At 41.7% G+C, this 25,569-nt stretch overlaps 1 protein-coding gene across 1 annotated transcript; it reads left to right on the plus strand.

Moving 5' to 3' along the window:
- Positions 1–214: 214 nt before the first annotated feature.
- LOC139659386 (piggyBac transposable element-derived protein 4-like) lies at positions 215–2,484 on the plus strand. Its single transcript, XM_071537636.1, has 2 exons — positions 215–1,100; positions 1,135–2,484. Exons 1-2 carry the CDS (start codon positions 424–426, stop codon positions 1,883–1,885), a joined length of 1,428 nt encoding a protein of 475 aa, XP_071393737.1. The 5' UTR covers positions 215–423; the 3' UTR covers positions 1,886–2,484.
- Positions 2,485–25,569: the final 23,085 nt, after the last annotated feature.

Here is a 25,569-nt window from a genome sequence, read left to right on the forward strand (position 1 = left end):
AGCCACAGCCACAGCCACGGTCATCGACACCTACCCCCACCTCTCAGCCACAGCACCGCTCCACTCGACGTGCTTCTGCTCCAGCGTCTGCCCCCCCCCCCTCAGCCACAGCCATCAACACTTACCCCCACCTCTCAGCCATCAACATCTGCCCCCCCCCCCCCCTCTCAGCCACAGCAAGGCCGCTCCACTCGCTCCAGGCGCACTTCTGATCCCCTTCCTCAGCCACTGTCTTCCTCATCGGATTCAGACTCACCTGAAGAAAAGCAACCCAAAAGAAAAGGGAAAGCTTCTTAAAAATCAGCAAATCCAAAGAAGCGTGGTCGAGGTGGGTCTGCCACTTCAAGAGTGAGAGAGGAAGAGGAAGAAGAAAGGTGGCACAACAGAGAGGAGAAAGACAAAAAACCAGACCCACTCAGATTCATGCCAGCCAGGGTCCCTGGCCCCACATTTGACACCACCGCATCCTGGTCTCCCCTTTCTCTTTTCCAGCTGTTTTTTAGCGCTTCCGTTGTCCAAAGTGTCATTGACAACACCAATGCCAACGCCATCAAGAGATTACAGGCTGGAAGGAAGTTGGTGTGGAAAGTGCTGACGGTGAGGGATTTTTATATTTTCATGGCCATTATAATTTTCTCAGGCCTTGTAAGTGTCCATCAGAGATCGGACTACTGGAGAAGGGAATGGCCATATAACTTCCGCTTCCCCAGTGAAAAAATGACACGGGACCGCTTTGAAGCCATCTTGTGGTCACTGCACCTGAGCAACCCAAAAGAAGATGAGGACAACGACCGCAAGAGGAACACTGCCGAATATGACAGACTCTTCAAAATCAAGCCCCTGTACACTGAGATAGTCTCTGCCTGCCAAGCACATTTCCATCCATATAAAAACATCTCCATAGATGAAAGGATGGTGGCATCCAAGGCCCGCATCAGTATGAAGCAGTACATGAAGGACAAGCCCACAAAGTGGGGGTACAAACTGTTTGTGCTTGCGGACGCCTCAACAGCCTATACCTGGAATTTTTTTGTGTACACGGGTAAGAGTGAGTTCGCCACAGGCCAGGGTCTGAGCTACTCCTCGGTAATGGACCTTATGCCATTCCCTCTGCGTGGACAATTTTTATACCAGCCCTGCCCTCTTTCAGGATTTGTCCAGCAAAAACATCGGTTGTTGTGGGACCATTAGGAAGACTCGTATTGGTTTTCCAAAGACTGAACAAAATGACTTACCCAGAAAGGCTGAGAGGGGAGATTTGCGGTGGATAAGGAAAGACAAACTCCTGTTTGTGAAGTGGATGGACACCCGTGAAGTGACCATGTGCTCTACAGTGCATGAAGCATTCAGTGGACAGACTGTAAAACGGAAAGTGAAAGAGGCTGGTGTGTGGCAGACTAAGACTGTGTCTATTCCCGACTCAGTAGTTGACTACAATCGAAGCATGGGCGGTGTGGATTTGTCCGATGCTTTGATTGGTTACTACAGTGTCCACCACAAAACCATGAAATGGTATAAGACTTTTTTTTACCATTTTGTGGACATTGCAGTGGTGAACAGTTTCCTTCTCCACAAGGAGCTGTACAAGATAAGGAATGACCCTACCATGAGAAAGCCACACACCCAGAAGATTTTCAGGGAGAAGCTTGCTGCAGAAATGCTGGAGTTTGCAGAAGGCTCAGCACCACCACCACCACCACCACCACCCACCTGCATGCCTATGTATTATGGGGCAGATGCTACCCAATCCAGGAGGTACTGCAGGAGGTGCCAGGATACTGGCATCCAAAGAGTGAAGACGCCTGTGTACTGCAGGAAGTGCCAGGTCCCTCTGTGCTTCACTTCAAAAAAGAACTGCTTCCAGGAGTGGCACGACGGACATTAGTATAAATGTAGTTAGATGTTAGATAGATAGATGTACAAAGTTCTTGCCAGCGTGTTATATTTATCTAAAAAGTGACTGTTGTTTTTACCTGTGTTTTTGCCTTTGTTTTTCTCAGTTATGTAAGGTCCAATATTTAAAATATATCTGCTCCAGTTGGAGACAAACTTCATTTCCTTTGTATGGTTTTCTTTGAATGGGAAAATATATAGAGGTCTGGGTGAATTTTCAAAACAAGTCAAAAACAGTTGTATTTGGATGGAATGAATACCTATAGTGATATGTCAGTGAAATAAAATTAGTTTTACAGTCTAGTACCTGAGAAAGGTCAAATGGCACAGATGGTACCCAAAGGTACCCAAATGGCACCATTTGGTGGTCCGCCTGGACCTACCTCTACTAAAACCTCTCTAAAATTGCTCTGGTTCACTTTATTAGCATCTATCTTGGCACAAGTACTCATCAGATATTGGTCTACTGCTCCCTACATAAATTGGGCTACTATCCCATAATTCCAAGGTGGTATTCACTCTAAATGATGATTTTTTTTTAGACGGAAATACAAATTTACATTTTTTACTATGTTCTAGCTGAATTTACTCTGACACAGTAACATCTACATTGATTCTGATTATTCATATAGCCCTTGTAGTTGTGGAGATATACTTTATTCATTTTGGGCATGTCATTTCGGGCAGGAGGCCTGAGAAATAGGCCTAGGGCTGAAGAGGTTACAATGACAACCGCTTTGAAAAAAACACTTTGTTAGTCTATTATTTCTTACAAAAATGATAATGAGCGAACCTTTGTGACGCCACAAAGTTACAGAAGTAACTCTGTTTCCTAATATGGATTGTGTGGTTTTAATTGGTGTGCGTTTTGATAATTTCACGATATGGGACCTTTAACCAACATATTGTCTTTGCAGGGTTAGGGTCAAAATCGACCGACATTCTTGGTAAAGTTGGTGACCACTAGCTGCTGCAGCATCAGTGTGACTCAGAGCGGCCGGATACGTCAGTCACAGCTAACAAGGAGGAAATCCCAGGCTGAATAATGGAGTGGGAAACGAAATGGTCATTCAGTCTGAATATCAGGCTATACCAGGTGCTCAAAGCCTCAGTGGGCCTCATGCAAGAACCACTCGTACGCACAGATTCGTTCTTAAATGACAAGCGATTTAAGAGAACTTGCCGCATTCACCAATTTTGGCTTATTGGTAAGTGACTTGTCAACTGTTAATTTTCACCGTGCAAACTGACTATTTTCATTTAATTGAAATTTACCTTCTCCAGGTGATCGAGGTTATGGTTTGGCTCCCTGGCTCATGACTCCTCTAGTCAACCCACAGACCAGTATGGAAAGGAGCGCTCATATAACGGGCGTCACACATGCACCCGTGCTGTGATTGAGCGCACAATCGGGGTCCTGAAAGACAGAAAAGGCATGTCAGATTATTCTGGCATGTTGTGTGTTGCACAATATTGCAATGAAAGAGGGCGTTGCACTGCCAAATCCCGCACCTGCAGAGGACATGCCAGATGACCCCCCCACAAGGGCTTGACCATCAAGATGCCATACGGATTAGGCAACGATTAATTGCACAACTCTAAGGTATAGTGCTGCTTTTATTTTACAAAACCGACATCCACAGGAAAAAAAATGGCAAAGGAGCACTGTTGGCCTTTTCAAAAGAAGGTAGTAATTTATTATTACAGACAGCCGAATCCAGACTCAAAACCTGCGGCTTACATAGTAGCCTATACATTTGCTCAGTACAAAGAAAAAAAAAGAAAACAATTAGCAAAAAAGGCTGGTTTAAAGTATATTGCCACCACGGGCATTTAACGATTCAGTAATAGTTGCAAGACTGTCTGCTATCCTTCCAAGTGTGGTGCACATGGTTTGCAGACATTTCAGGACCTCCTCCTGGTTTTGCAGGACTGCGTCCGAGACCACCTGTGTCCTTGGGAGAGACGCCGGGAGCGAGGAGCATCAGATGGGCCTGGCTGTGGCGGAGGATCGATATGATCTTGTTCTGAATAAAAGAAAATAATTGCACAAGGTCGTTTGTCAATGCTTTCCAGAGTAGTTCAGTTTGCAACATTTGGACAGGGGAAGATGCGTTATAGAGATGAATCTGGTTACTAGGCTATATGTCTATTTCAATCAGGAGAGACAAGTGAATGAAGTAAAGATAATAGTTATTATAACAGATGATTTGGTGAGAATTAGGACTTAACAAGAGTCTTTGGCGCTTAGACTCTACAGGGAGATTTTGAAATCGAGGGGCACCAGCCCTGAGCAGCAGCAAGATAAATTCCCCCGTTGAGTCCAGACACTGGTGGTGGTGGCTGATGACTTCTGCTGAAACTGATAGCTGGTGAGGTTGATGAGTGAAGAAACTGATGAAGCTGATGAATCTGCAAAGACTGGGCGGAGACGGGGAGGTGGAGGGGTGCGCATAACAGCAGCATGAATGGACTACAGCAGAGAGAGAGACATATTTAAAAAGACAGCAGCAAAATGATAGGCTAACGATAGAGATGTGTCGCTATGCTATTGGATAGATGTGACCAGCTGATGTGAACAGCTGATATCTGAATTGACAGCCCGGGAAAAGACAGCAAGGAAACAATGAGTGAGCATGCGTGAGAGAAGTGAATGGCAGTATGGAATGAGAAGTGAAACTACAGCATAAGCATGCAAAATATAGTCTTCCTGACTGAACCTTCGCTAAAGCTCCATTTAGTCCAGTTGATGTGGTTAAGTGCACGTGAATCTACATTTTAAAGGGATAAATGTTTTGGGTCTTACCATTGTCATCACATGCTGCAGCAGGCTGAGGTTCAACCAAGTCGCTATCCAGAGGTACATCCTCCGCTGCAACACCTGACAGTGCCACATTCCCAATTATGGCATGTATTCTGTGTTCGGTCTGTGTAAGTACGACTTCCTCTTGGCCCCCTCCTGTTGCAGTCATGGGTCTCCTTGCTTTGGCGAGACGTTTTTTGGAATCCAATTTCATGTCAAACCATTTCTTTTTTATTTCTGTGATGGCACGCACAACTGCTGAGACAGCATTCACAGCACAAGTAACTTTTTCCCATTCCTTGGCTTTAGCAGGACCTTTAATTCCACTACTGACACTACTAAATAGTGTATGTTTTCGTTGATTGATTTCTGAGAGCAGGACATCAATCTCAGAGCTCGTAAAGTTCTTCTTCTTGGTCTTCGGTGACATTTTTATCAATGAAGCTTCTCTACAAAATGGGCCGGACGCCTGACCTTATATAGTATTATAGGGGCGTCAATTATGCAAATTTACTATTCTCGTGAACGTGCTTTCATTTAGAACAGGTGGAATTCATCATGTTTACGCAGGTCATTTATGACTGTTTCCTGAGGATACGAGCGTCTGGTGAATCTGACGGGGCACAAAAAGTACGAGGAACTTAAGATAAGAATACAAAAATGTAATAATCACCATGTAAAGCAGCTTTGTACGTTGAATGATATTTATAATGTGTGTCTGTGTATGCACACTCTGTACTGTTTTTGGAATACTTAATATAATTTGTATACACTGTCTACTGTTTTTTGACTAAAATACCAATAAACAGACGTTGAAAAAAAAAAAAAAAAAAGAATTCGAAAATGTTCTTGCATGAGGCCCAATGACTTGTAGTCATTGGGGCAGATAACCTGATCCTTCCAGTGTACAAGAATGAAAGCAGCTATAGGAACAAGGAGTAAAGAGGCTGGTGAATACCTGGGCCAGGTGGTTGGTGCCAGCAATCTTCCACTGAGCAGTAATTAGCAGGTCTAGATCGCAGTTGTTTAAATTTCACCTGGGCCTTTACAAAGCTAAAACCACTGTTCAGTCCAGGTTTGTTAATATTGGCAACTCCCTCCCAAAGCCATTATTGATTTGTTATGTCACGACCCTTTCTGGACCTTCTGTAACGATATATCAAAGGCTCTCCTGGATCCCTCACATGTTTGTTTGTTGTCATGTTACAAAGAGTCAGTCCAAAGGAATGTTTTATTATTCTTCTCTTTCTTGTTGTGGATTCTTCATATTGATCTGTATTGATTTGTATTTTGTCTAAAGTCTATCTAGTTTTTTCACATGGGTATAGGTCATTCCTCTGTGCAGCTGTCTCCTCTAAACACTGTACTCAGTTAAGCTCCAGGCAATTATCCTCTGTCTTGTCTAGTCTGTTTGAATAAGCCCTTAGTGCCTTGCACAGGAAAAAGGAATAATACCTGGGACATCTAGTGATTTGTAATAATTGTGGAGATTGCTGTTGATTTTAATCCTTGGTGAAGACAAAGGTCCCCTGATAATATTAATCCTGTGTGAATCAAACTCTGAAATTTCAGCCGCAATTTGATTTGGTGCTCAATTTGTTTTTCTCATTCTTCTCGATGGGTGATTTGTATCTTCCTCCTGGCATTGAAAACAGAGTCAGTAGTGGAACCTATGGAGGAAGGTTTTGAATGCATTTTCAACACAAATGTCAAGTGTTGCTTTGCGAAATAATAAAGTGACAAATTGTAAAATCTTGACCTTATACAACTGTATATAGGGCCGCAGTGATTTCAGAAAATGTCATTATCCCATGTGAATGTGTTTCATGAAACACAGAGTTTAGGAGTAAATTCATTAATTGCAGTACACAACCCCATATAATGCTGTGTGAGTTGGGCTTTAGTCAGCACCTACAACAGTGTCAATCGTCTTTACTCACACTTTCAAATATGTGAAAATAATATATGTTGCCATGTCCTCAGAACAAAAAAGAAAAGGGCCAGGCCGCTTCATATCCAGCGGGATTACGAAGCGTTTTCACCCGCCTTATCCTGAGGGAAATGAGCTAAGAGGAGAAGGTAGAAAGTTTTTTTTTTTTCTCCTTTTTCAAAATTCAAGTCAGGAGCATTTTAGATTAGAGAAGCAAGACGAGGGAGAGGGGAAGCAGCTGGTAATATGCCCATGAAAACAGCCTATGAGGTGCATGCAAAGCAAAGTTTACTTTCTTGTATGTATCTAAGACAGGGGTAAATGTTTTGAAGAAATCATTATAGAACAATATTTTTTGCAGGGAGTGCGTTTCGCAACAGTTTGAGTGAGGGAGAGAGCGGTTTCAAACCCATTTTTTTAGATAAAAACAGGTAAAAACAAATATATTAATGTCTGTTTTATTTGTTTGTTTGCTCGGTAACGCTGTTAATAATTCATGTCTGGCTTTTGTTATTGTTGATCTTATTTTCTCTTATTTGTTATTGTTTTTGTCTGTAAATCACTTAACTGTGTTATGAAAAGTGCTTTCCAAATAAAGTTTATTATTAATATTATTATATTTTGAGGCAAACAGATACATGAATACACATGCACCCGCACGGAGTGGCAGCAGAGGAAAATGAACAACTGCTGTGGCAACTGTGCTGTGGTAAAAAAACAAAGAAAAAAAAAGCAGTGAACCATATTTCTTTTAGAGACAAACATTTCCAGTCTGAAACTGAAGGAAGCTTCATATTTTGGAGCCTGGGTATGGATGAGTCCCAGGTGAGCTCTTCTCTGTATTGGAACAACAGTTTCCTCCTCCTCCTGGTAAACAAAACACATTAGATGCTCTGATGTTCTGTTCTTCTCCAAGCTATTGAAAACAATAAATCTCCACATCTCCACCTCACCATGTGCTCTGCTATACTCCTCTTCTCCTACAATCCTCTTCTCATATACAGATTAATTCAGATGATGTCACACAACAGGAAAACACACAGAACTTCTGGGCTCTTCATCTATTAGTTTCCATAGACTGCTCACATTCAGTAGTCTGATACTCGTCACCACTCCATTATTCAGCCTGAGATTGCCTCCTAGTTAGCAGTTTTCTGTGTGTGATTTTCCCCAAACCAATCAGTGACTGACGTATCCGGCCACTCTTACTTACTTCAGTCACACTGATGCTGCAGCCAGTTAGCCTCTACAGCCAGGGTTAGCCAGCGGATTTACTGACTTTACCAATAATGTCGGTCGATTTTGACAAAAATATTGTCTTTCCAAAGACAATATGTTGGTTAAGGGGGTGATTTCAACAAATGTATTCTGCCGAAACAACAATGAAAAACCGTTGCATGAACGGTTCAAACTTTAGTCCCACCCACAAAGGTGCTGATTGGCTTGATTGTTTCAAGCCATTGAATAGAGAAACACCAGACTCTGAATCACTCAACAATATCTGAAGAGTGGGCGGGACCCGATTCAGGAGTCTGGAACCAGGTTAGGCATACAGTGATGTAGGGAGCCACATTACTGTTCTGAAACTGAAACAGTGTTCTTTCTACCCAATAACATCTTCAGTTAATTATTTAGAAACCCAAGCCTTGCTATTAAGAAAGACTGCATCATGGGTAGGGTTGGGTATCGTTTGGATTTTAACGATTCTGATTCCGATTCCGATTATCGATTCCGGTTCTCAACGATTCTTGATTACAATTCTTTGAGGGGCAGGGTCAAAACAGGTCATATGCTTATTTCACAGAATTTTTTTTTTTTTTTTTTTTTTTTAAATACGACTTTACACAAGTCATATTCAGAAACTTCTAACTTGTGCGCACATTAAAAAAAAACAAAGACCCGGGTATTTTTCAAAGTCTTTGTAAGTCTTTGTCACTCAGACTCCGGTATGGCTGGTATGAAGAAAGGTATGGATGTTGTCTGTCTCTGGAGCTGTATGTGTGTGTGTACAGTTCAGTCCTACCGCACTTGAATGGTGTGGAATACGTGTTCCTTAGTTCACAGTCTTCTTACTGCAGGCAACAGGTTCTGTATCTTGTGGGCTGGGCTCGCCATCCAGTGCTGGATTAGTTCAGAGAGCTAATACATTTAGTAAAAACTCTATTGCAGCTAGCGGACTTTTAGATCGCTAACGCTTTTAGCATAACTCAATGGAGTTGAACATAGTGAAAATTAGCATCACGGCTAGCGGACTTTTAGATCGCTAACTCTTTTAGCATAACTCAATGGAGTTGAACATAGCAAAAATTAGCATCACGGCTAGCGGACTTTTAGATCGCCAGCGCTTTTAGCATAACTAGACTAAACTGCATAACTAAGAAACAGGAAACTTCTTCTTCTTCATTGGTTTTACTGGCGGACTACAAACCAAAGGTGCATGCCGCCACCACGGAAACTGAAACTAGCGCGAGTGAAATCTGTTTAGGAACCGATAAGCAGAATCAAAATTAAAATGTCTTAATGATTCCTTTGGAATCGGAATTTTGGAACCGGTTCTATTTTGGAACCGGTTCTCGATGCCCAACCCTAATCATGGGGCATCCTGGTGGCTCAGTTGGCCAAAGTGCATACCATGTAACTGCAATGTCCTGGGTTTGAATCCAGCCTGGGACCTTTCAAACAAAGGTTTCAAATAATGAATCCCAAAATATATATATATATATACATATACTGTATATATAATTTTAGTGGTAAATTATTTTAGTGGTATTATTTTAGTAGGTCCTTGCAGAAGGATCCATAGAGATACATAGCATCTCTATAAGTTCATCAATACTTTCCTCTGATTCCTGAAACACAGAACGACCCATCCAGTCACCACAGATAGTTTCATGGTTGTGTCCACATGTCTCTGCAAACCTGGCAACAAATCCAGCCAGAACTTTCTCTGCTGTGTTTCCCCTAATCTCTCTCCCTCTCTGCTTTCCAACTGTCTGACTAAATAAACAAAACTGCCCGCTCTCATTTAAGAAGAAAAAAAAAACAAAAAACATCCCTGCAGTGCCAGGGAAATGTCTGAAGCACATGTCTGTAGATGGGGAGCAGGTGTATTGTGTTGCGGTCCAACGCTCCCAACGGGGCTGTAGCCACCAATTTGTAAGCCGCCTTAATAAAACCACAGCAGAGGTCCAGTGTCATATTATGGCATGTAGGGTAAGTGACATACTGATAAAAACTGCTCAAGGACTTCCTCAAATTACAGCGATTAAAATCACCCATTACAGTGCTGGGAGTGTTTCTGAATCACACTGACAATTAGGTTAGCAGCAGTCTTGGCGTCTGCTGGGTGGAGGGAATGTAAACAATGGTGACAAATAACTGAGAGAAATCCCTTAACAGACTGAAGGGCCTTCCCGGTACAGAAAGGAGTTCAATGCTGGGAAGACAAATCCGCCCATGCATGGTGACATCACTGCGCCATCTGCAGTGGGTGTGTGTGTATAGGCAGACGCGCCTCCTCCATGTGATTTTATCGCTCACCTCATTGGTCCGATTCAGCTGGAGAGGAACTCAATATCTCCATCAGTAACCGCAATGTACGTTCTGGCAAATTCATTATTATGGTCATTCCTAAAGTCCGCACCTCCTTTGGCCGGTTGCAAAAGATGCTAAAACTCCACATCTTTATTCTGTTACCCTCCTTTAATAACTGACAAGTGATAGTTTCTGATCACTGCACCTTCTTTTGAATTTGCTTTTTCTGGTCCATAGTACATCGATTTTTGTTGTTGTATATACTGTATATATATTGTGATGTCTTAAATTTGACTAATGTTGTTATGTACTTGCTGTATTTATGTGTTAATGTCTTGCACCGACTTGCCTTCTGTTTCTGCCTCTTGGCCAGGTTGTCATTGTAAATGAGAATTGGTTCTCAATTGACTTATCTGGTTAAATAAAGGTAAAAAAAAAAAAAAAAACTAGAGAAACTAGACCACTAGAGGGTGACAGAAAGCACAACACATTTTGTAAACACACACAGCGACGGAAGCCCTTAAAGACAAGCCGTGCATAAAGGCTAATACAGAAAAGATAAATATTGCCGGTTACCAGTCTCACTTTGCCAGATTTTTCTCCCGCTGAAGGTTACATGTCCCACAATGACAAGTGAAGAGGCAGGTAGCAAGTTTACTAGTTGAAAAACATTTACTCGCGCGCTTCATCGATTCGCCATTTCTCGGGCCGAACGTGACAACAAGCTTTAGGAAAGAGGTGAAAACAACAACACAGCTGGCCCGCGTGTTTACAATAATTTCACGTAAATCTGCATTTCAGACTTGGTGCTCATTTTGATTTTTATGAGATCATGCTGAAGAAACATAATTTGTGTGATCCTGTGTAGCTCAATGGGCAGAACAAGTGTTACAGTAAAAAACTTGAACACAAAATGGCTGTTGTGTGCGGTCTACTGATGCAGCACTGCCTGAGGAAGAGTGAAACACGTTGGACTGCATACAGTAGACATTTTGTGTTAAAAGTCTTTATTGTAATGCTGTATATGCACACTGGAAACAAAAAACAGCTTTTCTGCAATACCACGGCTGGGGTGAGGGGTTCCACTCCACTGGGGTCACCCACGCTGAAACTGTATGCATTCAGCTGGTACTGTAAGGTGTTTTGAATAAAAGCATTCACTATTTAGAATAGAGTGAAAACACTGAGCATGGAATATTCTATCCATCCCATTGGAGTGGGTCTTTAACATTTTCAGCCTATGACCTACAGTAAATGAGAAATGTATTATTTTGTCCTGGGAGCCGGCCTCATGAAACATACATTTAGCTGTTCTCGCCACAGTGTGTGGGGACCCGCCTGCAGTCGGCACGCGACCCATTTTGAGTCCTGACCTTTAGGTTAAAAACCCAGAGTGTCTAGTGTGTGCGTTAAGTAATATGCAATATGTATTAACCTTTATCCAGGGAAGATTTGCTGAGCACACAAGCTTTTTGTCAGCAACGCACAGATCCACACAGTGACACCTGGGAGCCGCCCGGTACTTTCTCTACTGTTGGTCTCTGAGCAGCTCTACTGGACCAGGTGATGGATAAGTGCCTTGCTCAAGGGCACTTCAGTAGCTGTTGAGGGAGGGGAGAGTGTGTCTCATTCAGATTCAGATTCAGAAAAAGCTTTACTGGCAGGAATCAAGTAGTAGCACATTGCAATAGTACAGGATAAAATAAGATACAATAGGCTATAGGTCAATATACTATAAGTTTGGACACATGCATTTTTCTTTATTTTTACTATTTTCCACATTTTAGATTAATAGTAAAAAATCAAAACTATCTTATATTTTAGATTCTTATGCTGCCCTTTGCCTTGATGGAAAGCTACACCATGTGTCCTGTGTTCTGTATATAGACACCATACAGTATCTTACCGTCCACCACCCCTTCTCTCTCTCTTACCGTTGGGATTGATGATATTACATGCCTCTATCAGATTATGGATCAGCCTGAGCGCAGGGGCCAAGCTCTTTAACATGATATTACATTAAGCTCCGTCTTCCCCTCTCTCCCACTCTCTTCTCTCTCTCTCTTGGTCTCTCCTTCTGTGTTTCTCTTTCTCGCTCTCCCTCCCTCCCTCTCTTCCCTCTCTCGCTCGGCTAATCAATCACTCTCCCAAATTGCATTCCACACTCCGGTTATGAATGACGACAAGCCACCTGGAGGAACCCGGCTCTCCAAAAATCCTCTCGGTGGTTTCAATCATGGGGAAAGCAGACAGAGGCGTGCGGTGGCCCCCCGGCTCGCCCCGGGCCCCTCGAGCTGAAATTGGGTTAGCCTCAGAGTAAAGTGACGGATATTGGTGGAGCGAACCATCCTGGCATCCTGGGGGGGGGGGGGGGGGGGGGTTGCGATGGTATTCTCAGTAGATGGGCGAATCCGCATCAGCCTCAGGGTTTGAGGTAAGAAGCTCTGAGGATCACACTATCGCTGCTGCCATGGAAAGAACACGCAATAGCAAGTTTGTTTTGTTTGATTTATTATTAGCATATATTAAAAATCAACAGTGTAAACAAGCAAGAACTGTACAGGAGGGGTTGAAGAAACCCAGATGGGCTTGTGAGAGTAACCTCCCCTATAAGAAGAAATAATATTAAAAACACAATATCTAAGATCAGAGGTGGGGACTCGAGTTGCACTCGAGTCGCAATTTTAGTCGCAATTTTAACTGCTTGAGACGTGACCTGATGCATGAAAAGAAGACTTGAGACTTGACTTGACTTGTACTTTGATGACTTGAAAAGGTTTCTAAAGTCTCGATTTGAGATCTTGTGTTTGTGTAAATGACTTAGATTGAAAGTGATGAGATTTGATCCAGCAGACGACTGAATTTAAATTCTGTTTTCTGAATTCGTATGGAATGATTGAATTTATTGAAGTTGAAGCTGATTATAGAAATCAAACTCATGATGCTCTTACCAAGTTTTTATCCTATTAAACTACTACTACACTACTAGTACTACATACTAGTCCATACCCGGGGATGCGCACGCCATAACTCCGCGCAGACTTGCCAAAAATTTGCATAAACAGCATAAATTTGGGAAAATGGAAAAATCAGCTTCATCAGTCCCTGCCTATGCTCAATGCCCATGTGCAGTTTCAGATTGATTGGCCAACCCATTGAGGAGCGAAATGGATGCGGACAGACAGACGGACAGACAAGGTTTTCCCTCATTTTATAGTATGGGATAGGATTGCATTGAAAAGTCCTAGATATTTAGTTTTCTTTAAGATATTAAATTGATACTGAACACTTTGTGTTCTACATTTAGACTTGAGACTTGACATTAATGACATGGACTTGACTTGGTAATCTATATTTAGACTTGAGACTTGATTTGAGACTTGTGCCTTAAGACTCGAGCAAAGTTGATGTGGTCACACCTCTCTCTAAAATACAAACAGTTCAATACAGGACTATATGAAAAAGTGAATAGTGTAACTAATAATAACAACAGAAAATAGGGAAAAAGTACATAGATTAATAGCAATAGCGTACAATAGCAAGTTTTTTTCTTGTTTCTTATTTTCTTGTTTGTGAAGTGAAAGTTTCCATGGCCATTCATGCCGCAAGAGTTTCATAAGCTATCGGTGCTTGAAATCTATTGAGAAAGAAATAATGCCTGATGAAGGTCCTAGGACCGAAACGTCTCAATCAAGTCTTATGCAACTGCAGACAGTGTGCAGGGCTATGTTTCCTTCTCAGTATCTACCGTGTTGGTTTTTTTGTCACTCTTCAGACATTTAGGTGTGCACAAATTATTTTGTCTTTGCTTGAAATCTATTAAAAAAGGCACAGTGCAATTTCACAAATACATTTTGTCTTCAGTCTTGGAAAGCCTACTTTATGGTCTTTATCTAGCAACAGCATTACAGACAATCCCTCAATCCTTGGAGAGGTTTTTATCTGCTAATATGTGAAGTGACATCTCAGTAAAATGTACTACACTCCTCTCTCCCTCCATCTCTTTGTTCTTACTGCTTTTTATATTTTAGGCATTTAGCTGCTTACAGCGAGGCCAGCAGTAGAAGTTTCACAAGAAACCATCAGTAAAGAGTGTAAAGGTCAAAGCCACAGTTCCCAGGCAATAAATATCCCTTTTTTCCTAGTGAAGAAAGTGAAATATTTAATTTCAAAACGTTTGCTCAAAATTTAATCATTAAATATTTAATAAAAAATAGAGGGCTAGATCCTATCCAATTATTTTGCTAACGTAATGACTATTTTTTTTAAAAAGAACCCATAAAGAGCTTTACTTTCATGCCAGCAAATCATTCTGTAAGAGAAGAAGGTCTTATTTGTTTAGCTATTTAGTTTTAATGGGGATATCTCATTTCCATTTCTTCCTCTGTAGCAAATGTTGAGACTTGATGGATGATCATTAGAATTCCTCTCTCTCTCTAAGATAAGAAGCTATAACTTTCATTAAAGGTAAAGCTTGGTATTTTCAGGCTCATTAGTCCTAGAAAGTTAGTGGCATATGAGAGAGATGGAGCGGAGAGAGAGAAAGAGAGAGAGAGAGAGAAATCCCTTTGAAATAACAAATCTTCTCCCTCCTGTCACAACATCTTCTGTCCCAACTCCAAACTATTTTTGTTTCCCATCGTCATGATGTCTGCAATATTTTCGTCGGGGGATTATAATTGAAAGCACTTGTCTGTAATAACAGCAGGTATCTTTTATGCTGTCACATACATCAGTTTGATTTGAGTTCTTTTTGAGTGCCGATAGTAAACCATGATATGCCAGATGGCAGACGGAGTTGGACAGTCTTGTGTAGAAGCTGGGAAGTGTTTTCTGTGTGTGTGTGTGTGTGTGTGTGTGTGTGTGTGTGTGTGAGTGAGTGATAGAGAGAGAGAGAGAGAATCTCACCGTTACCTTTTTCATTTTTGAAGGATTTTTACAGTGTCCCACATGTTGCAAAGCGAGAGGAGGAGAAATTTAATGATGATTCTAATGATTTTTTGCACTCACATCCAAACACACACACACACACACACACACACAAGCACATGTACTTGTTGAACCATACACACACACACATAAACAAACACTTTCCATGTACAGTACATGCATGCACATACTCCCTCAAGCATACATACAGACACATACATATGTAGACACACACACATGCAAACATTCACGTGTACTCATGCACATACTCACTCAAATATACATACACACACACTCACACACACACACACACACACTAGGATTAGACCAATATATCAGGCTGATATTGGATTTTTATTAAATAACTCGGTACTAATGCTGCACCAAACTCATAGAAGGGCCAGTACAGGTAAACACAGTACTAATACTCTACTGTACCCATAGCATGGCCAGTACAAGTACAACAAAGTACTGCAGCATACCCGCAGAAGGGCCACGACACAGTACTACTGCATACCACATAATAGATACATCACTGTTTTAATACTGCACCATACCCATAGTAGGCTTGGTGCAGGTGCAGCATGGTACTGTACATGGCACCGTACCTATAGCAGGTCCAGCACAGTACAGAGAGAGAAGGTCTTGGTTTCAGAATCTAATCTAATCTAATCTAATCATGAGAATCCAACGGTTTCCCTGCAAAATGGCCGACAGCTGACGGTCTTTTAGGCTGTTTTTAATTTAGAGAGTTGCTTTCTCATTAAAGGTAAAGTGTGGTATTTTCAGGCTCATTAGTTCTTTGAAATCTGTGCCGTAGGAGAGTTTAAGAGTTGAGAGAAGAAGTGTGTGTGTGTGTGTGTGTGTGTGTGTGTGTGTGTGTGTGTGTGTGTGTGACAAGAGGAATGCTTTGAAATGCAATCGTTTCCCCTCCTGTCACATCATCTCCTCCCAAACTCTTATGTGCTTATTTAATTATTTCCTTAGATTTATTTTCTGTTTATTTCCGGCCGTGGTGATGTCTGCAGTATTTTTCAGAGGAGGATTATAATTGAAAGTGCTCCTCTCTGATAACAGCAGGCATCTCTTATGTTATCCCATTGATCATTTTGATTTGAGTTCCTTTTTTGAGAGCTCATGGTAAACCATATGCAGATGCTGGAGTTTAGTGTTGGAAGCTGAGACGTATTTCCCCTATTAAAATGATATTATTAAATAATCCTGGCAAGATGGCTAAGAAAATATTCCCATTTACAGCAGCAGCCTGGGGGACGTAGTTGCAGATCGAGGACCAGTTACACACACATAAACTTTGGAGTTGTCCAGTAAAACTATCACCGTCCAGTTGGAGCAGTTAGGCAGTTAGTGCCTTGCTCAAGGGCCATTTGATGAGTTGCTTAAAGGCCTATTTCACTGCTGTGATGATGATTCATTAAAACTAGGTCACCCGTGTAGTAGAAATGTGCAATTATTTTTGAAATTGGAGCCCTATGACCAGAGAAAACTGAGAAAACGGCTGTAGATTCCCCATATCGCTCTTAAGGGGGAATCCTACAACAACCAGAATGCATTGCGCGCGTCACTGATTCTGATGGTGCGTTCACGGTCAGTGTAGCACCAAAGACAAAGTTAGCAGAGACAAAACAGCATTATATCTCTTTACTGAGGCTTATTTTCATTTACAAAACGTTTTTCCTCATCGAGCTGTTGTTCTGTATTCAGAGTTGGCAAAGTCCGATATAATATTCTGTCAGAAAACAAAGTCAGGTTCACCAAAGCACCGTGAAGTTTGTTGCAGGGAAGTTTTTTGTCTGTCCCCCTGACGATCATCACCGGGCGTTCACAGGTGTTCAGTCTCTCTCGGCTGCAGAGTGTCTCTCTCAGCAGCAGAGTGTCTCTCTCGGCTGACGCTGTCACAGCTCCCGTGGTCGCCCTCTCCTCCACACCCTGTTTTGTCTGATTCCACAGCACTATATTCAGCCTCATAAGTTGTAATAGTGGCGTCACATCTCTGCTCCCACATTATATTGTAAAGCTAGTTGTTTTTTTTTCGTGTTAGATTCAGCTCTTCTGGATGAATCACAGAGAAACTTAGCAGCATAGCTTAGCTTAGCTGCGGCTGAAAAGTCGCTCCAGTCCGGTGGTCGCTTCCTCTTCCAGACTCTGTTGTGTCTGATTCAACAGCGCGATATTCAGCCTTGTATCATGAAACTAGTTTTCTTCCAAATATACTGATATTTTAAAGTATTTAGTAGTATGATATTTTAGTGTCTGCTTTTTCCTATCGCTAGCGTAGCATGGGACGGGAGTGTTTTGGGAGACCCACATTTTACCGTCCTTGAAGGCACCACTACAGAAAATGTGGAAACATAGTTTGTAGTCTAAGGCCGATCTCCAAAGGCGGACTTTTGCTGGCAAATGAGCGGGGAGCTCTGGGTGGGTGCAGGCAACATGGAGGGAAGTTAAACATTGTTAATTTGCATATACTACCCATATTGTAATGATACAATGCTGGTTGAAAATCGGCGAAGTTTCCCTTTAAAGATATGCACTGAGTTTTTGAGAGATTGGGCTGTTGGTCAGTTTACCTGATATTTATCGACCTCTATTGGCAACCAGTTGGAATTACAACAAAATTGACAGAAATTAGAGGGATAGTTCACCCAAATATAAAAAAAAAATTGGTCATTACTCATCTTCATGCCAGTTAGTACAAAATCAGATGAGTGTTTCTTCTTCATTCAACTTACAAGGAGTTCGCCAGGCTCACTGCTGGAGAAGGTTTGGCAACACGGAAGCTGAATACAATGGAGGAAGACTCAATTTGCATTCAATAATTGATAAAAAAAAATTAAAAAAAATTCCACTCACAGAGCGATCGCATGGCGTCAGAAGACTTGGATTATGCTGCTTGAGCTGTATATGGAGAACATTTATGGTCATTTTTTGCCCATTTTGAAGCCTAAATGTCTGGCCTCCATTTACTGCAATTTTTGGCAGAAAGCTTCTCCGGCAGTGAGAACTGCTAGTAAGTTGTATGAAGAAAAAACACTCACCCGAGTTTGTACTGGCATGAGGATGAGTAGATAATTTAGGGTTAATTTAAATTTTTGGGTGAATTATCCCTTTAACCCCCCACTCACCCCCATCCCCTTGAACTATGGTTCCATTCAATCATTTGTTTTCCATACCAGCAGAGATCTGACAGAAACAGCTGGTGTAGAGATAATATTCCACAATGCAAAATGCTGTAATAATAATACTGATTTGTCATATGTTTTTTCCATTTTAGTCCAATTGGTGGGTAGTTTTTGTTCCAAAACAGAGTATTATCTGAAAAGGGATTTTTGAAAGCCAGAAATCTCACCTCACTTGGCACCTGGCCAAGTAAGCACTGAGTTATTGGGATTAATCCCACACCACCCACATACAGATATATTATGGTCATTATGTTCTATGGGGCAGTAAAAATATTACTTATTGCCCCTGAAAGAGACACCAAAATCATCTGTGTGTCCCTGGTAGATAATTCGCTCCGGTGCTTGATGCTAACACTTTAGCATTCACCATGTTGAGTGATAGTAGGCGACTAGCATTATCTCAAAAGTGACAAAATGAGAACTTGTAGCAGCTGTAAAGCTAAATGGGAAGTAATTCTAAATGAGTGATTCTCAACCTTTTTCATATCGAGGACCCTAATTTAGTCCACATTAGAGCCACGGACCCATTTGATGAGATTTTGTCTCTTGGACCCAAATCTGAGAATATTTTTATTGCTAGATATGATTTTGTCCAGAACTCCATGACTATGTGTATTGTAGGTAGAGAGATAACAGTGAAACTATGATCAAAGCAGTCATTCTTCTACATTCTCTAATTGTGTTAACTTCTTGTAAATGAAATAATGGTGAAGTTTAACAGTTCATCAATTTGCTGGGGACCCCCTGGAACCTCCTCAGGGACCCCCGGACCCCACGTTGAGAACCAATGTTCTGAATAATGTGTGCCTATAGGTGTAGCAGTTTTGTGAAGGTTGATAACATTTACACAAAATATGATAGAAAAATAACATATTGTTTTGAACTACCAGGGACTACTTTCCCTGTTTAATCACAGCTCAGTGGATGAATACCTGGTTGCTCATCTGAAATAATTCCAAAAATAAACCTGGCTGCATCAGCTGTATTGACTTAATGATAGTTGATGATGTTGAGAGTTGATGATTTCATTTTTTAAATTTAGGAATCATACAGGCCCTATAATTAAAACCACTAACAACGTTTTATGTTTTTATGTATGCTTAAGTATTAGCATGGAGCACTGGAGCAGATGATCTACTGGGGACACATGGATGATTTTGGTGTCTATGCTCTCATTACTTAATGGGTAAACTGACCAATCTCCAAAAAAAAAAACTTGGTGTCTTCATTTAAGGAGGGAAAAGTCCCCCTACTCACATTTTCTCCAGCAAGTCCAGGGATTCAAATTGGCAAAGTTCTGGCCACAATCCCAATTCACTAACTTTTAAACTATCGTGTCTAACATTCATCACCTGCCACTGCCAGACTCTGATTGGTGTTACTCTGTGTGATTGTAATGTGTGTGTGTGTGTGTGCGTGTGCCTGGTGTGTGTGGGAGTTGTCAGGCAAGTCTGTCTAACGTTCTGTCTGACTAGCTCGCTGCGGAGCAACAAGATAGGTATCCCGCTTTTATCCATAAAAACCACAGCCTATCTCCAAATAATTGAAAGGGAAAGGAAAGAAATGGCTCCATAAAATCAAGAGTCACGACTGGCTGACAGTCGGATGCGGCTTGTGCGCATGCGTGCGTGGGCGTGCGATTTCATAAGCGTCTACAAAAAGGCTCTTAAGTATCTTAATTTATAGTATTTCATAATAGATCAGATTAAGAACATGTACAAAGTCTCAGAAATCACACACACACACACACACATACACACTGATACAGACACGTAGGAGGTAGGAGGCAGCAGGCACCACCTTCTGTAATCACTCCAGTTGTTAATTAGTGCGGTTCTGCTCGATGCACACACTCCTGTCTAGCTTGCATTTATATTAGCCAGAGATATTCACGGCTGCTGCTCGCGCTCGTGTGGCCGATTTCAACGCACGCTGAAGACACCGAGAACATTTGTTCATGAGCCAGTGAACAGAAATATTGCCAGCTCTGTAATGAATACCCATTTTTATTTCTTCCCTCTGTCTGCTGGAGCCATCTCCCTTGAAGTATTGCATACATACAGCAGAAACAATAAAGAGAGAGAGAAAACAGAAATGTGATTAGTGCGTAGTTATTGTACATAGCTTTCTCACCGCGAGACAATAAAGCTGCACATAAAGACAAACGGGCATACTGCGTAGTAAACTTGTTACAGTTGGATATTGTCTTTAAAGGATAATTCCTGTTATTTTCAACCCGGGCCTTATTTTCCTTTGTTCCTGCCATCATGATGATTGATTGTGTTCAAAATTTCATCACTTACTTCACTGTGGAGCTTTCCGTTCCTCCAGTTTGCCGGTAGCGCTGCTGTCCAGAACACACTCAAGGGCCAAGGCAAGCTCCGACAATGAACCGAAAAAGCAATTAAAACACATTATTTCAGTCCTTGGTGGACAAAAGCACCTATTTACTGTATCTATCTTTGTTCTACTGAATGATAAAAACATAAGAGATGCTTGAGAGGACTGTCATCACTTTAAGGTTCTGTTATTCCAACTCACTGAAGGAGAGTCTGCACTGATGGTTGCCTTGTCCTTCAAACCAGAAGATAGCTAGTTGTGTGTATGCACAGTATGATGTACAAATACTGTAGTACAGAGGACTGGGGATGTGTGTATGACACTAGAGCATTCGTTCACAACAAACATGTTTGAGGCAGTTTATTCGGACACTGGAGTGTTTACTCCTTTAGTTCGGTTCATTTGTCCAGGTGAGAACAATGCCGCTCGAACTCTGGTGGCTCCGAATAACAGCACTGAGACGCCTGGAAAAGAGAGTCTCTGTCCTCTAACAAGAGAACTGTGGACTACAGTTAGAAAACACAAAACACAAGGGTTTATGGGTATAAGGAGATGGATCTTGACATGTGATAGCCAGCAGTTCCTCGTGCTTTAAAAGCCTAGCAGAACAAAATGAAACAAGGGCAAACCACAGTCTGGTCTGATGCTCATATTCAGCATTTCTTCATTTCTTCTTCAACACCAGAAAAGGGAACTTATGACAAAGAGTGCAGGCAAGTCCATCATGGATGTTTTGACTCTATTTGTTGCCAAAATCTCTAACCTGGCAGGATGACAGGGGACCAAAACTACAAGCTCTGATTCCCCTTGTAATTGGACAGTATGAACTTAAACAAACCAAATACAAAAATGCAGCAAAGTACAATTTCCAGTAGCCAACAGTAGAAGACTGAGTTTACTGGGAAGCTCCCTGGTGAGAGTGCCTGTAAAGTGCATTACTGTCAAGAATGGCGTTGCTGAAAAAGAGCATGCACGCTCATCAAATCCCCCATAAGTAAATCAAGGTTAACAAACAAATGAAATGTTGTCAAGCCTCTGAGTCTTCCAGCAGACTCGTTCAGGCAGGTAGAGCAAGGAGAGCGAGAACAAAGTCAGCCATCAATAACAGCAAAGGCAACAGATTCAGTTGTAGTCTTAAGTTCTATTAATAGTGATAGAAAATGTGCCTTTTGGAAGAGAACATTAACAGAGTTTGTTTGCGTGGCCTTGAACTGAGACAGGCTCTGGGAACAGTCTAATTAAAAGTCTGGCAACTTTGTTGATCCACTGAAAGATATTGTACATAAAGTGCATGGAAGATTTCATCGAAAGTGGATTTTACAAGCGTAACACCATTCATGAGGATACAATTTACATGATGCGAGTCTCCCCAAGGACTCTATTGTTGTACCAGCACATAACCACTCCAGCCCATTAGTGTCAGGCTGTCGACACGACCGCTGATGTTTCAACTGAGATTGTTAACTTTTTTATCACACAGTGTCATTAGAATGTTCCCCCTCAGGACGGCCTCTACTATCATCCCAGCTTCACTCTTCCTTCTAATTACTGAAATAGGAACTAGTGTGTGAGAGAAAAAAACAAGAGAGAGAGAGAGAGAGAGAGAGAGAGAGAGAGAGAGAGAGAGAGAGAGAGAGAGAGAAGAATGGTAAAGTATGTTCTGACTGTTACACCTTCAACAGTGATTCCAGTAGAAAGGGTCTGATGCAAAAGCTGATAATAGTCTAGTGTGTCTACTGACACATGATGGACTCACAGTTTACAAAGCAGACATACGGGGTGTGGACAAAATGCTGTGAATACCAAACAATAAATGTATCAATATATAAAATATATGTAACAATATATCAAATGCCTAATAAGGAGTATAGCTAACCTTTGCCTTCATAACAACCTAAATCTATCTTCAGTTTTTGGGCATACTAGTCCTGAACTGTGTGTAAGCTTCCAGTTGTTTGAGGGATGAAGGAGGTGGGGATCTACAGCGGTCATTTACTGTCTACGTTTACATCTCCCCCAATCAATGATTATATTTTTTAACATTTACTCGTTTTTTAATCATGTATAAAATACAAACTTGTCAAAAGTTAACTGCTGTCCCGTCTAACAAAGACGCTCTAAAAAAGAGACATGGATGTGACAATAATGTTTTAGAGGCGACGTGTTTTTGAAGGATTATTTCCTGCAGGAGACTTCCATTTCTTCCTGTGGGTGTCAGGTGATTGACAGGAGGCAGAGAGGAACGTATCGCAGTGCTGAGACGAAAACTGAAAACACAATGAAATAATGATAAAACAGAAACTTTGACTAAACCAAATAAAGGCTTCATGTTTGCTGTGAAGTCTGTGGAAGTTGTTTTTCATACTGTACAAGAATGAATGGCAGCAAATATCTTCTTCTGAAGCGAGGAAAACGAGTGTTGATATCTCCAACTACGATGACTGTGTGCAGACAGCAGCAGGAAGAATGGAAATCAAAGGGGCAACCTGGAGGAATGGCACAAATTTAAAAAAGACACTGGTATTATTATCCTTTAACTTTTTTATCACACAGAATGTCATTAGACCCTCACTGGTCTCTGCTATCATCTCAGCTCAGAGGGAGAAAGAGAGAGAGAGAGAGAGAGAGAGAGAGAGGCGAGTATGTACTTACTGTTGAAAAGGGAGGGAAGGAAAGGTAGAGAGGGAAGGAGAGAGACAGTACAGTATGTAGTGATATCTGGAGGAAAAGGGAGAAGGAAGGAGAGAAAGAGGAGGTAGGATGTAATACAGTATGCTGGGAATGTTGGTTGAAGACGGGGAAGTAAAGGTATAGAGAAAGAGAGAGAGAAAGAGAAGTGTGGTACATTATGCAACGCTAGCTGGAGGAAGATGGGGATGAAAGGTAGAGAGAGAAAAGAGAGGAGAGCAAGAGTAGACAGTATGTAGAGGACAGTTAGAGGAAGAGGGGGAGGAAAGGTAGAATGAGAGAGAGAGGGAGGTGTGGTACAGTATGTAGTGACAGTCGGAGGAAGATGAGGAAGGAAAGATTGAGGAAGGAGGAAAAGAGAGAGAGCAAGGTACAGTATATAGAGGACAGTTAGAGAGAGAGAAAAAGAGAGAAGTGTGGTATATCATGCAATGCTAGTTGGAGGAAGATGGGAAAGGAAAGGTAGAGAGAAAAAGAAAAGATAGAGAGGGAGGTACAGTATGTAGAGGACAGTTAGAGGACGAGCAGGAAAGGAGAGGTAGAGAGACAGAGGGGGAGAGAGAGAGAGGTGTGGTACAGTATGTAGTGCTGGTCGAATGAAGATGGGAAAGGAAAGGCAGAGAGAGAGAGAAAAAGAGAGGAAGGTACAGTATCTAGATGGCAGGAAGAGGAGGAAAGGAAAGGTAGCGAGAGAGAGAGAAAGAGAGGAAGGTACAGTGTGTAGAGGACAGTTAGAGGAAGAGGGGGAAAGGAGAGGTAGCGAGAGAGAAGAGAGAGAGGCATGGCACAGTTTGCGATGGTAGTCGGAGGAAGATGGGGAAGGAAAGATAGAGAAAGAAAAGTTAGCAAGAGAGAGAGAAAAAAGAGAGATAGGAAGGTACATTATGCAGAGGACAGCTAGAGGAAGAGGGGAAGGAAAGGTACAGTGAGAGAGAAGAGGAAGGTACAGTATGTAGAGAAAGGAAGAGGAGGAAAGGAAAGGTAGAGAGAGATATTAATTGCAATTGCAATGCTAGTTGGAGGAAAATGGTGAAGGAAAGGTGGAGAGAGAGAGAAAATAGAGAGCGAGAGTAGAAGATACAGAGGACAGTTAGAGGAAGATAAGGAAAGGAAAGGTAGAGAGAGAGATTTAAGAGAGAGGGACAGGAAGGTACAGTATGGAGAGAGAGAGAGGGAGAGAGAGAGAGAGAGAGAGATACTCCGAGCTAGTCGGAGGAAGATGGGGAAAGAAAGATGGAGAGAGAGAGAAAAAGAGTGTGTAGAGGACAGTTAAGAGGAAGAGGAAGAAAGGAAAGGTATAAAGAGAGCGACAGTCTGTGGTCACCTATAGTAACCATCCATCATTTCTGCAGTAGATTTCTCTGGGGACCCCGTCTCATTATAGAGCTGTGTGTAATATGTGTATCATGTGTGACAGGGAACTTGGTTATATGGTTCCTTGTGCCGTGTGTCAGTATGCAGTGTGTTAGTGTTTCACTCGGCGATACGTCTCTCTCTCCACACATGACTAATTCCCCTACATTTGCCGTGCTGGGTGATAAAAAGTGACTTTTCAGCGGCAAAAAGGCGTTATGTTTAATTCTCCAGCTCACTGGAGCGACCTGGCGGATCAAAAGACCGAGATGTATGCTACATGCCTGCCATGTTGTGGGTTTGAATGCAACAAATGATATAAGTTGTGTGCTCACCCTCGAATGTATATACTCTTTGATATAAAGGAGGAACGGTTTAATCTGTAATAAAGCAATCTCTAAAAAAAAAAAAAATTCTCAAGCTCAGAAGTACACACAGAACGAGCGTGACGCCCTCGCTAATTTTGCAGATAAAACATAAAACAAAGAGGATGAGAGGGACGCGTCTGGCATGGCTAATGTAATGAAATGACATTCTGCCGAGCGCCCAAAATGAGGCTAATGCACGCAGATAAAGACAGTCGCTTAGTTTGAGTCTAGAAGCTCCCACGCGATAGGATTCATATATGTTGACAGTAGCACCATCAAAAGGTTAATTCTGCAGTGAAATTAGAAACAACACGATCCTGTAGGTAGAATGGAAAACGTAATGAGCGAAATGTGATTATATATATAATTACATTTCCAGCCTATTAAGGGGAAAAGGACACACTCAACGTCGCAAAGACCATTTTAATCTCTTTAATATGCGAGAGAAATAATTCAAAGTAATTTTAGTCCATATAGCAGTGTCATGAGATTCCTGAAATTGAGCTCATACATGTTCATGTGTCATTACAC

This window comes from Centroberyx affinis, unplaced genomic scaffold (assembly GCF_046629955.1).
Source record: "Centroberyx affinis isolate AG114_WGS23_722 - 3 ecotype Tasmania unplaced genomic scaffold, CSIRO-AGI_Caff_v1 ptg003083l_1, whole genome shotgun sequence".
Lineage (NCBI taxonomy): Eukaryota > Metazoa > Chordata > Actinopteri > Beryciformes > Berycidae > Centroberyx > Centroberyx affinis.